Raw genomic sequence first — 13861 nt, 5'->3', positions numbered from 1 at the left:
GGCACCCAGCCAGCGCAGTACAGTGTTTCAAACATCACTATTGCCACGGCAGGTGCGGTGGGTGTCCTGCTCTTTGTGGGTTCGTATGTGCAGATGACAAGACTTACTCTGCTGATGGTCTCCCTCCCTCGTCTCCTCCTGCCCCCTGGTGACAGAGGGCAGAGTCTGGGAAGCCGACCACATGACCAAACAGAGCCCATCAGCCGGCTGGGGACTTCGCCCAGCCTAGCAGGGTTAACAAGGGCTCTAAAAATAATTGTCAATTGCTTGTTTGTTCCAAAAACAATGTCACAGCTACATGGGCCCTTCTGTCACGCTCATCAGGCTGCATATTTGACACTTAGAGAGACCCAGGAGCATCTGTGCTGGTGAGTGGTGGCCCAGACAGGATGACCCCTGGGGACCCCTGAGCCTGGCTGCACCCAAGCTGTTGGTATCAACCACAGCTGGGCCCCAGAGCTGGATGTCCCAACCCGCCACCTCCACCAGCTCTGTCTGGTCACCCTCTCCTCACTGCACAGTCTATAGAGACTGTCACCATCAATCCTTTGGTAAAAGCCACCGCTTTTGGAACAAACTCGCATCCCATCCAATCCTCCGAGTCGAGTTGGAAAATCCCGATTCTACCCTAGAAGGTGCAGGGCCTGGGGAAGGTCACCGGCTCGCCCAGGCTCCTGCGGCCGGGGGACCCGAACCCCAGGCCAGTCCCAGGAAGCCCGCGTGGCCCCTCACGACCTTGGCCTGCCCCGCTGTCCCCTGCACGCCCTCTCCTCTGCCGGCTGCTGAGCCATGCTCCCCAACAGGGACATTTGCGACTGCCGGTTGCAAACCTTCGCCGTCTGTGGATGCAGCCTCCGAGGCCAACTCCATGAGAGCAAGTGAACCTTCCCAACAGCTGCTCAGACGCATCCAGATGACATCCCTGAGGGCCCCCAGAGCGGCGACGGTGCTGACCGAGCGCCTCTCTGCAGGAAACCCAAGAGGATGGCTCTCCGGCCCCGCCTCTGTCCCACGATGTCATTTCTCTCCATCTGGAGATCCTCACATCCTGACCGGGGACGGAAGGAATGGTGACAGTGGCTGGCAGTGACAGAGCCCACCTGTGAGAGAGGCGCTGTCCTGGGTGCTGAGGGAAGCCCGGGGAGAGCAGCCCCATTTGACAGGCAGGACAACTGAGGCTCACAGAGAGGAAGCCACTGACCGGCACCCGGAAGAGCTGGGCCGAGGAGGGTCCACGAAGCTCTTTTCAAGCAGGATTCAGGCCAGGAAGGTCCTTTAAAAATTATCTCTCAGTGGTTCTCCAAGTCCCCAAGTTCCCTTAGGAATTTTAATTTTGGGGGAGGGAGTGTACCAGGGATTGAACTCGGGGACACTCAACCACTGAGCCCCACCCCCAGCCCTGTTCTGTGTTTTATTTAGAGACAGGGTCTCACTGAGTTGCTTAGGGCCTCGCTGTGGCTGAGGCTGGCTTTGAACTCGTGATCCTCCTGCCTCAGCCTCCAGAGCCTCTGCGATGACAGGAGTGGGCCACCAGGCTCAGCTCCCTCAGGACTTTTTGACTCTATGATGCCATACAAGCAATATGCCTTCAGTAGAAACTGTGCCTCGGATTTGGAATCTGGGTCTTTTTCCAGACAGGCAACATATGGTACATCTTCCCCTGTGAGGCTGGGCGGGGGCGGGGCCGCAGCTCTGGGGCGCCACCTAATGGACAGTTCGGACCATCCCGACCCTGGGTAGGTCAGATGTCCCCAGCACGTTTTCAATTTACGGTGTTTTCAATTTGCAATGGTGTCAGGCAGCAGAGTTGGAGGAGCATCTGTAGATGGTTTTACTTTCAAGATAAACATGAGGGCTGGGGCTGGGGCTCAGTGGTAGAGTGCTTGCCTCGCATGTGTGAGGCACTGGGTTCGATTCTCAGCACCACATACAAATAAATGAATAAAATAAAGGTCTGTCAACAACTAAAAGCTGTATTTAAAAAAAATAAAGAGATAAAATGAGTCACAAGCATTGCACAGCAAGAAGACCCACCAGGTCCTGGCCCCTGCCTCCCTACATAACCAGGGCTGTCCCTAATCTCCTCCACCTGTGCCTCCAGCTCCCTTCCAAGTCCTCTTTCACATTGGGCCTTCATGGGTCTTCACATATCCTCCTCTTAGGTGTCCTTGTGTGATGGACAACATGTGCAACCGTATATGGCAGACTGTGTGAAGACCCTGTCCTCTCTGTCCTGTTAGCACACAAACTTCTCGCTCTCTAATTGTTACTGCTTAGAAATATGATTGTCTCTACTTTCCTGTCCACCACTGCCGGCCATCTAGCGCATACCCAACTAGACCTTGACACTTGTGGCCTTGGTTCCTACAGTCCTGATGCTTAACTGGGTCCCAGCATGAGCCACCCCAAATCTTTCAGGAAAAGGGAGGACAGGAAGGTAGCAGAGGAGGGATGGGGACTGGGAGGGGAGGACCTAAAGGGCAGCCTGCAAGCCTTGGGGACCCTCTCCCCCTGCAGACCCAGCTGACAGGTGTCTTTTCTTCTCTTCCCAAGATGTGGGACCAGAGGGCGCCTTCGGTCCTTCCGATCCTTACCTGCTGCCCTCCGACGCGCTGGACAGCGGCAGCCTGAGCAAAGAGAGCCCCGAGGAAGGGGTGACGATGGTCCCTGCGACCCCCGCGCAGTCGGGGGAGGAGCTCTGGGGGCCGGAGCTGGAAGGAACAGGACCCTCGGCGCATCCCCAGCGCCCGGCTCTGTCGCCGCTGCTTCCAGAGGAGACCGGCCCCGAGCACAGGGTCCCGCCCCAAAGGAAGCCGCCGGCCATCAGGCAGGGGCACCTGTGGCCACCGGCCACTTCAGCAGCGGCAGTCCCAAGCGCAGGGTCCCGCGCCGCGCGCCCGGCCCTCCTCTCCTCCGCCACTGAGGAGCCCCCGTCCCCTGGGGGACCTGGACCCTGTGGTGGCCTCCGAACCGTCCTCGGAGGTGCACGGCTGGCCAGAGCGGGAGGAGGGGACGGTCCCCACCACGCCCGCGCCGCCGCAGCTGGCACCCTTCACCTCGCAACCCTGGGTGGCGCACACGCTCCCGCAGGGGCCCGGCCCCCAGGAGCCCGCTGCGCCCCAGGACGCCCACGAGGCCACCCCCGACGACGCCAGCACCGTGACCCTGATGGACAAAGGCGACAACGAGCTGACAGGCTCGGCCTCCGAGGACAGCCAGGAGACCACCACGTCCACCATCGTCACCACCACGGTCATCACCACCGAGCAGGCGCCAGGTACTCAGCCCGCAGCCCGCGGCTGCCACCCAGCGGATGTCCCGGCTCCGAGAGAGCGACGCTGGCGGGCAGAGGGGGCCTTCTGGCCTTTCCAGAGGCCCCCACCCCACTTTTTGCAGAGCTGAGCTCTGAACCCAGGGCCTCCATGTGCTAGGCGAGCCCCCACCTTGAGCCACGTCCCCAGCAGCCCCAGGGACATTTCTTTTCATCCCGACGTTGTCCTCTGTATCTGTGGGGCGTGGTGGCACTTGTCTGTCATCCCAGCAGCTCAGGAGGCTGAGGCAGGAGGATCGGGAGTTCAAAGCCAGCCTTGCCACAGCCAGGACCTAAGCAACTCAGTGAGATCCTGTCTCTAAATAAAGTATTAAAAGCGCTGGGGATGGGGCTCATGGTTAAGTGACCCTGGGTTCAATCCCAGGTTCAAAAAGAGAAAGAGAGAAAATTTGCACCTGCACTAATCATGTACAAACTCTTTCCCATCCTTATCCCTAATCCATGCCCTAGGATGACTATTTGCCCAGCATTCAGAGGGTAGCCAGGATTATAAATAATGACACGAATATGTAATAATCTAAATGAAGTAGGTAAAGGGTCACAGGTTCTTCTGAAAATAGGGCATCCTTTCTCCTAAGGGTCTCGTGCATGCACAGACTTTGATATCTGAGGAAGTTCCGGAGCGAACCTCTGGTAATGTCCAGGGGGGGGGGGGGGCTCTGCATGTGTTCCTCTAGACGGGGGACTTCTGCACTGAGTCCTTCACCTGTGGGAGAGGGGCCCCCAACAGCCCAGCAAGGTGGGGTCTCCTTGAAGAGTGTAAGCTCTGGGTCTGACTCGTGTTTGCTGTGTGAGCTTGGCCACCCAGCAAACCTCTCTGAGCTTTCCTTGACCTGGTTCTAAAACGGATCTGAGGATACTATGGGGATAAGTGGGTCAGCCCTGCAGGCTGGTTAGAAAGGCATCCAGCAGCACTCAGTGGCTTGGTTTGGGTATTTTATTGCCACTTTGATGATCACATCCGTTCTAGAGCTAAGGAGTCAACAGCAGCCGGAGGGACCAAAACGCGGTTTCCCCTAGAAGCCCTCCCCCCCGCCCCCGCCTCCGCAGCCCACCGTGTGTGGCCCGTGTCCTGATCCAATGCTCCCCTCAGCCCTCTGCAGCCTGAGCTTCTCCGACCCCGAGGGCTACATCGACTCCAGCGACTACCCCCCGCTGCCCTTCAACAGCTTCCTCGAGTGCACCTACAACGTGACCGTCTACACCGGCTACGGGGTGGAGCTCCAGGTAAGCGGGCCGGGCGCCTGCCGCCGCCTCCTCCCGCAGGACTTCCCGGGAGGGTGGTCTCCGCCAGGCCTCCTGCTGTCACCTGAGCAGCTTGGTTCTCTTTCTCTCCAACCAGGGCTATTTGAGCTGGGTTTTGTCAAGTGAGTAGGGGTCCCTAACTGAGAGCCCATGGAGTATCATGGAACCCTGGAACATGTGGGGGGGGGGCGGGTTTCCCCAGGAGGGAGGCCCTTGGTATCCTGCTGCTCAACACACACCCACGGGGAAGCCCACCTGGTTCATTGGATTCTTAAACATTTCTCTGTGAATGAAAAGAAAAGCACAGAGCTCACACATCCATGTGCTAAGTCTCAGCTCCATCAAAGCTGTGCAGCCCTGGGCAAAGATCTTCACCTCTCTGAACCTCAGCTTCCCCTTCCGCAAAATAGAAGTACTGTGACTAGTTTGAAGGAGGACTAAACACAGCAATCCAGAGAGAGCAGAGAGCACTTGGCCAGAGCCCCCAGACACAGGACACGATGCTCAGGACGCGTTGCCCTATGCCCTCAGCACACCAGCACCTGGCTCCAGCCTTCCTGGGAGGTCGCCCCATCTCTTGAAGTCAGGGTTAGGGTTAGGGGTTAGGGTTAGGGGTTAGGGTTAGGGTTAGGCAACCCTGGAGACAGGCCTGGGGGTGGGGTGCCATCCAGCAAACGGTCCCACAGAGGAAAGGAAGAAGGTGGGGTCGGAAAAAGGGCCCCACACCCTGTGGCCTCAGACCCTTTGGGGCCAAGGTTAGGAATTTGGATGTGTTCCTTTTTCTAATAGACCATAAAAAGACATCGATAAGGATAATAAAGAGCCAGATGCGGTGGCACATGCCTGTCATCCAGTGGCTAGGGAGGCCGAGGCAAGAGGATCATGAGTTCAAAGCCAGCCTCAACAATGGTGAGGCCCTAAGCAGCTCAGTGAGACCCTGTCTCTAAATAAAACACAGAACAGGGCTGGGGACGGGGCTCAGTGGTCGAGGGCCCTGAGTTCAATCCCTGACACCAAAAATAATTAATTAATTAATTACAGAACCATTCCTGAGCTGGGGTCTTTGGATGTCCTCACCAGAACGAGACTCTAGGGAGGCGTTTGGACCTGTACGGGATGTGCAGAAGCTAAGCCCCTCCTAACCAGGGGTCTTTGCGGCCCCCAGAGTGGAGCGTTCTCAGGGGTCCGTCGTGGGTGGTTGCTCGATATCCGTGGAATAAAACAAACTGGAGAGAACTTTCAGTCCCTCTGACCCGGGGCTTACTGAGCCCTCTCCTCTGTATCTCAAAGGGACCCACTGTGTATCTAATACAGTGTGCACACAGTAGGACTCCTCATTCCGTGACACCAGGCAGAGTGGCCAACACGGGGGCCTGGTAGCACACAGACAGACTCAGTGCCTGACCTAAAAGAGTTCAAGGTCATAACAGAAACACACAAGACACCCCTGGGTGAGTTGGGGGGGTGCTGTAGAGGATGGTGGAGCACTGGGCATGCTCCTTGGGCCTCAGAGAAGGTCTCAAAGGTGAGGGCAATGTTGGTGGGGCTTTGATGAATGAGTAGGAGTCCGTGAAAGAGGAGAATGCCTGGCCTGAAGAAGGAAGGGCTCGTGGGAGAGACTGCTCCGCTTACACAAAGGGCAGAGGGGCTCTGTCCCCAGCCCTGCTCTGAAGGCCTCAGTCTTGGGCCAGGCAGTGTGAATCACACGCACACACACACACACTCTGTTCATCCTCACTGTGAAACCACTGCAGTATCTCCCTTCTCCCTCGTCCAATCCTAGAAAGTGGGAAAGACCAAGCAAGAACACGATTCTTTGGAAGAGGGTTGGTGGCCCTGCAGACAGAGCCACCAGTTAGGAGGACATGTGCAGGGGCCTGGGGATACCCTAGAAACAAGACCCCAGCCCTCACCTGCCAATTCACACAGAGCAGGAGAATGTGCTCGATCACCCCCTAAGTGTTTATTGAGCACCTGCTAGAACCAGGCACTATTCCAGGCATGGGGGGGGGGGGTCCCTGAGCAGCATGAAGAATCCACACCCTCTTGGAGTTGACACTGGTGAGATGTCCTCTCCTGTCTCCTGGACAGTGGGCCTCAAGCACAAGTTGGCCAGACCCCTGTCTCCAGCCCACCAGCTCCAGGAAAGTCTATCCAACCCACCAGCACCCAGGAGCCTCTGGCAAGGACAGCCATGGGTGCCCCTCAGACCACAGGACCCTTGCACGGCCTCTTCCCTCCAGCTTGGTTTTACCCTGTCCCCTTGGTCTTTGGGGAACTGAGAGGACAGACAGCTCCAGGCTCCTGTGGGCTGGGGCTTGGGGCCTGGGGGTCCCATAGACCAGGGGCTGGTGGAGGTACCACATTGGCCGTGTCTGGGCCAGCTGGGGTGCCACACTGATGTCCTCGCAGCCTGGGAGGGCCCTGTCAAACAAGGCTCAGCATTTCTGTCTGTCTGTCCCTACCGTCCCCAGGTGAAGAGCGTGAACCTGTCTGAGGGGGAGCTGCTGTCCATCCGCGGCGTGGACGGCTCCACCCTGACCGTCCTGGCCAACCAGACGCTCCTGGTGGAGGGGCAGGTGATCCGAAGCCCCACCAACACCATCTCCGTCTACTTCCGGACCTTCCAGGACGGCGGGCTCGGGACCTTCCAGCTGCACTACCAGGGTACGCCAGGCCAGGCCACCAGACGGGGCGCCCGCCTCCGTGTCCCTCTGGCCCACTGAGTCGAAACTTCTTCTGTGCCAGGGAGCCTTCGGGAGGTTGAGTTAGGTGACAACCCTTCTCGGGATAGTGTCTCCAGCAGCAACGGGAGCCTGCGGTCCCCAAAGGAGCCAGTCCCGTTGAGTCACGGTTGTCAAAATATTGCCATAATCCGCGAGCTTCTGTATCCCTGCATTAGATAATATCCCCTAACGTTTCTGATAATGACTGCAATTTCAGGGAAATGTGTCAAGATATACATTATGCTATAAAATGATCCGCGCTGCTCTTATGACAGACTCGCAGGCTCCGCTAATAAGCCAACCCCGTGCTGCCTGCAGCCGTGAGGGACAGGTGTCCCGGAGACCAGCTAGGGGCTGATGAAAATAAGCTGCCACTCCCCCTGTTCAAGTCCATGGCCCTGGGTCCCCTCTGAGGCTCCCTTGGACTCCCGAAGAAGAGCCTGTGGCCCCAGCAGCCCTCTGTCTCCAGGTCTCCCCCACTTGCTTCCTGCCTGATTCTCTCCCTCTCGCCTCATCCTCTCTCCTCCTTCCCTTCCTTTCTGGCTCCCTTTATGTCTCCCTCTTTTCCTTCCTCTCCCTCTCTCCTTCCTCCCTTCTCCCCCCCCCCCATTTTCTCACCTCCTGGCTGCTCCATGATGTCAAATGTCCCTTCCCTTAACTAAGAGCCCCTCCTTGGATATTTGCCAGTCACCAACATACCCACCTGGACAGTGAAGCCCTTGGCCGCACATCTGGATTTGGGGGACCATGTCCATGTATATCTGATGGACCAGACCGCTGGAAGAACAAATCACTTCTGACTTTTCCCTAGAGGGTTCTGGACCAGGGGGAGGGCCGTAGACAGAGGGGTTCACCTCCTCACACCTGTTGATATTGAGACCACCCTGTACTGTTGTCATGGACCCAAAACAAGAGAGAAAATAACTCGTTGAAACATGAACTTGAACTTCCTCCCCCAGACACACTGGGAGTGAAGACAGGTGTTCTATGCCCAACCGCCATCTAGGAGTGGGGTCAGCATGACCTGAACATCAGGCGCTGCCCATGGCTCAGGCCCCACCAGCGCCCCACCACCTGAAAGCCTACTGTGCGCCAGCCCTGTGCTCAGCTGCCCCCCCCCCAGCATGATCTCGTTTCATCTTGACACTCCCATGAGGGGGTCACCATCAACACCTCGCCCAGGAAGATGAAGAACAGGAAGGTCAGGGAGATGAGTCTCAGGGCCACGGGGTTCCAAGTGAGAGAGTAAGGACGGGGACCACACATGTGTTCCCCCGGGGGCTCTGGCTCCCCAGCCAGGGGCTTTTTTTATTTTTTTTATTTTTATTTTTTGGGGGGTACCAGGGATTGAACTCAGGGGCCCTCGACCACTGAGCCACATCCTCAGCCCTAGTTTGCATTTTATTTAGAGACAGGGTCTCACTGAGCTGCTGAGGGCCTCACTGTGGCTGAGGATGGCTCTGAACTCTCGATCCTCCTGCCTCAGCCTCCCCAGCAGCTGGGAGGACAGGCATCTCCATTTAACATCTGAACCAGCACAGGGAGGTGCACAGGCGGCACCTGCCCTCCTGTGTGTGAGAGAGAGACTCAATGAGGCCAGGGAGTTGTTTTTAACCCCAAAGCTGCTGTCACTAGCTAGGCGGAGCGGGGAGTTTTGAGCCCCGAGACAGTGCTACTCGGGGACCCCGCAATCAGTGAGAGTCACAACCCCCTCCCGCGTCCCCAGGGCCTGGTCATTTCTCCTCAGTACAAATGGGCCCCTGGGATGTGGGTTGCGAACTGGTCACCCCCTTGGCAGGATGGGGTGACGGCCTCTGTCCTTGCCCTTCTCCCCAGCCTTCATGCTTAGCTGCAACTTCCCCCGCCGGCCCGACTCCGGGGACGTCACCGTGATGGACCTGCACTCTGGCGGGGTGGCCCACTTCCACTGTCACCTGGGCTATGAGCTGCAGGGCGCCAAGACACTGACCTGCATCAACGCCTCCAAGCCCCACTGGAGCAGCCCGGAGCCCGTCTGCTCAGGTAGGCCCCGCCCACTCGGGTAGGCCCCGCCTGCCCTAGTCAGGCCCGCCCAGCCACGCCCATCCCGGCCCCGCCCTCCAACACAGGTCCTCAGAAGGAGCTCAGGGCCGGCCGCCACCCAGAGGAGAGTACACCCACCCCTGAGGGCTTACCTCTTAACTGGGGTAAAACATGTACTACACCAAATTTACCACCAGAAACATTTAGTATATTCACAATATTGTGACACCATCACCACAGTCTAGTTCCAGGACATCTTTATCCAATCGGAAACCCTCTACTCCTGAGAAATTCCTCCCCAGTCTCCTCCCCGCAACCCCTAGCAACCACCAGGCTCCTTTCTGTAACCCGGGGATCGGCTCATTGTGGAAATTCATGTCCACGGGATCATATCTCATGTGATTTCTGTGACCGGTTTCTCTCACTGGCCATGACATTGGCAAGGTTCTTTCATATTTCAGATGGTATGGGAGCTCCGTTCCTTTTCATGGCTGTATAATATGCATTGCATGGTTCTACCAGCTTTTGCATATCTGACCATGGGCATTGGAGTGGCCTCCACTTTTTGCTGATGTAAATGAGGCTGCTGTGAGCATTTGTATGCAAGTCTTCACGTGGACATAGTTCTCATTTCTCTTAGCTATCCAAAAAATGGAATTTTCCCATGCAGTGGTTTTATATTTCCAAGAGCCATGTTCGAGGACACCCATTTCTCCTCTTGTTATACCCCATGCTGTTGTCATAGAGGTCATAGCCGGTGTGAAGGTGCTGTTTGGTCTTGTTTTGCTGTGCTGGGAATTGAACCCAGAGCCTCGCACATGCTAGGCATGTGCCGTACCACTGAGCCCATCGCAGCCCTCCTGGTGGCTTCCACAGTTCCCTGATAACTAATGATGCCCGGCATCTTCTCGTACACTTGTCGGTCATGTATATTTTCTTTAAAGAAACCTCCGCTCCAGTCCTTTGCCCAGGGTTTAATGACTATTTGTTTTTTTTCTTGTTGAATACTAAGAGTTCTTTATATATTCTGGATACTAAGCCCTTAGAATACATAGGATTTACAAATATTTCCTCCTCTTCTGTGGGTTTGTCTTTTCACTTCTTGATAGTGCCATTTGATGGAAGGAAAAATATATTATTAATTTTGATGACGTCTCATTTATCTATTGTTCTTTGTTGCTTGTGTTTGGGGCATGACTGCCGCCATTTTGTTCTTTTTAGTTGAGCTCATATGCACTGAGCATCCTGCCAGAGGCTGTAGTTAATCCCACCTCCTGGGATACACTGCCCCCATTTCAAGATAAGTCTCATGGAGGTGAAGTGACTTGCCTAAAGTCACCAGGCAGCTGGGGAAGGTAGCCTGCCCGCAGCCTGGCACCCTCCAGCCAAGGGGAGTGGACCCTGTGGGTCCTGCGCTCTGCAGACAGCAGCTAAGACTTCAAGACTCAGAAGGAATCCCACACGCCCGAGGCTCTTTGTCGCCCAGAGCCGTTCCTATCCGCTGGTCACTCCACAGACCTCCAGCAGCATCTCTGTGTGCAGGATGCCGCCCCAGTGCCTGGCCGTCTCAGAGAGCCTGTCCCCAGCCCTGGCTCTGGGGGTCTCCAACCTAGTGCACAATGCAGTGTGCGAATGAGCCAGCAGGGACCAAAGGTGACGTTACTTAGGGACTGTGACAAGTGCCAGGAAATGAACTCCCCGGATGGACCCAAGCAGATGAGTGGGGACCAGAGAGACATCAGAAATCAGGGCAAGAGGGGTGGCCACGAGGAAGGGTATGCGGGGAGGAGGCACGAAGGTGGGAGTGAGGGGTGAGGATGGGGAAGGAGTCCCAGGGAGGAGTCCCAGGGAGGAGTCCCAGGGAATGCCTCCAAACCAGCATCTGGAGTGTTGGGAGAGAACTGGGCTAAAGGCCGGGGACGGGGACGGTCACTCCAGGCAAGTGAAGCAGCAAGTGCAGAGGCCTTGAGGGGGAAGGAAGCCATTGAGTCTGAGAAAGTAAAACGGGACCAGTCGGGTAAGGGGGCAGCACCCACGTGGCTCAAGGTCCTCGGGTGCGACATGGGTGCACGAGTGGCGGACATCTGTGTGGCTTCAGGCCCAGGAAGAAGCGCCCTGGCCGCTGTGTGGCACACAGATGGCCGGAGATGCTCCGAGGGCCTCCGTGGCCACCAGGTGGCGCTCCGCCCCTCAGTGAGGGAGGCCTGGAGCGGAGGTACAGGCTCCAACTGTGGGCCGAGGCCGGAGCGCCCCGCGCCTGAGCTGCGCCCTTTACACATTCAGTCCTCGCAGCGAGGCCCTTAATGCACCGTCTGAGCCCCGTGCAAAACCAGCCGAGTCAGAATCTGCATTTCACACGCCCCTCGGTGGCTCGTGGGCACATCATGGTTTGGGAAGCACCAGCTGTGTCACACTGACCCTGCACCCGCGGGGCAGGCTGGGCTCTGTCCATGGTCCTGAAGGACGAGTGGACCTCTCTGGCCACTTCTTTGGTGCATATCACAGCAAAGTCCAGAGCAGAGGGCAAAACCCCTTGTAGAACCTCAAGAGTCCTGGGGGTGGGGGGGGGGCAGCATAGATGACCCCTATTGGCTGAGCACCTACTACGTGCCAGGCCATGCGCCATGAATGAGGTGAACACCAGGCACCAAACGGCAGGATTCGAGCGCTCGCGGTCAAGTGGAATCCAAAACAGCAAACGAGAGTGGTGATGTTTACGAGATTTATTTGCTGCGGTGTTGTCCCCGAGGCCTGCAGAATGTTTCTCTTTTTCAAACAAAGGAGGGAAAATCCAAAGCACAGGGCAGTTAGTGTGCCCGCGGCTCTCGTGTTAATTTATATGTATGTGTGAAAGCGAGAGGAATCGAGCCTCAGTCTTGCTGAGGAAGATGGATGGGGAGCTGTGTCCGGCAAATCCAAGGCCAACAGAGCCATCCGTCGGCTTCATAAGGCTAGAGGGGAACCAAGGGGCGTCCCGGGAAAAGCAGCCCAGAGGACAGATGGCGCCACCCCCCACCGGGGACAGTGTCCTCCATCTCTGTCTCCAAACCACACTGGAGTGACACTGACAAGGTTTGGGGCACCTTCTCTGAGCCAGGCACGGCACCAAGCCCTATCTATAGAGATCACCTCAGTGACTTCCCTCTGCGTCCTCTGAGGAGGGTGGAATGATTATTGTCATTATTACAGCAGGGAGACCCAGTTCAGAGCCTCGAGTGCCCTCCACAGCAGGGAAGTGGCCTCGAATCCAAGGCTGGGGGACAATCTCTCCAGGATGGGACAGGAAGGCAAACTGGGCTCTGTCCATGGTCCTGAAGGACATGTGGACCTTTCTGGTTACTTCTTTGGTGCATATCACAGCAAAGTCCAGAGCAGAGAGGAGACCTACCCACCCACTCAGCTCTTCTGCTGTAACGGTATTCAGAGCTGAGTGCAGTGGCGCACACCTGTGATCCCAGCCGTTCAGGAGGCTGAGGCAGGAGGATCACCATCTCAAGGCCAGCCTCAGCAACTTAGCAAGGCCCTCAGCCACTTAGTGAGACCTTATCTCAAAATAAAAAAATAAAGAAGGGCTGAGGATGTGGCTCAGTAGTTAAGCACTCCTTTGTTCAATCCCTGGGACATCCCCACCACCACCAAAAAAAGCCTATTCAGTCACATACTCATTCAACAAATACTCAATGAGCATTTGCTATATGTCCATAATGAAAAAAAGAAAGATTAATTTCTCAATCAACAAACATTTACAAAGTGCCCAATATACTCCGTGCACCCTGAGATCTGTAGAATATCACCATGAATTAGAAACGGGATGGAGGAGTAGCTGCAGTAACAGATTCCAGAGTCAAGCATCATGAGTCTGAGTCCCATCTACTCCACTTTCCTAGCCTTGTGTCCTTGGGCTAGTGGTTTACCACCTCTGGACTTCTTTTTCCTCTTTTACAAAAGGAATGGTTGCTGTTTATTCAATATTTACTGAGCACATGCTACACACCGTGAACTCATCCGGGTGCCAGTGTTCAAGAAAAGCCAAAATAATAATGATGATGGATTGAACCCCGGGGCCCTCGACCCCTGAGCCCCACCCCCAGCCCTATTTTGTGTTTTATTTAGAGACAGGGGCTCACTGAGCTGCTTAGGGCTTCACCCTTGCTGAGGCTGCCTTTGAACTCATGATCCTCCTGCCTCAGCCTCCTGAGCTGCTGGAATGACAGGTGAGGGCCACCACTCCCTGCTGAAACCCACATCTTACAGAGGCAAAAATGCAGAATGGAGAAACAGCTCCCCAGGCAGCACATGACAAAACAATTTCCTAAGACCCCAACATCTCCTGGGCATAAGAGTCAGAATGGCTCCTCATTTGTGAACTGAGAGAGCTGTGTACCTCTTTCTAGGGCACAAATCACTTTTTAATATTTCTTTATTACATTTTTATGATAAAAGTAATATATGGTTCTGCTAAAAAAATGTTCAAGAAATTCAAAAGTGTAGAAGATAGAAGCAAATCACTTTTATATTCATGGTCTCAACGGATCCT

At 55.8% G+C, this 13861-nt stretch overlaps 1 protein-coding gene across 1 annotated transcript in view; it reads left to right on the top strand.

Moving 5' to 3' along the window:
- Sez6l (seizure related 6 homolog like) overlaps positions 1-13861 on the top strand; it is a 90044-nt gene that overhangs the window by 33125 nt on the left and 43058 nt on the right. Inside the window, 5 exon segments of the mRNA XM_071609562.1 lie at positions 2554-2948; positions 2950-3277; positions 4425-4558; positions 7051-7243; positions 9139-9324. Of these exon segments, the coding sequence (XP_071465663.1) occupies positions 2554-2948; positions 2950-3277; positions 4425-4558; positions 7051-7243; positions 9139-9324 (1236 nt within the window).

This window comes from Marmota flaviventris, chromosome 1, assembly GCF_047511675.1.
Source record: "Marmota flaviventris isolate mMarFla1 chromosome 1, mMarFla1.hap1, whole genome shotgun sequence".
Taxonomy (NCBI): Eukaryota; Metazoa; Chordata; class Mammalia; order Rodentia; family Sciuridae; genus Marmota; species Marmota flaviventris.
The sequence above is the reverse complement of the archived record's forward strand: the minus strand, read 5'-3'. Positions and strand labels throughout refer to the sequence as shown.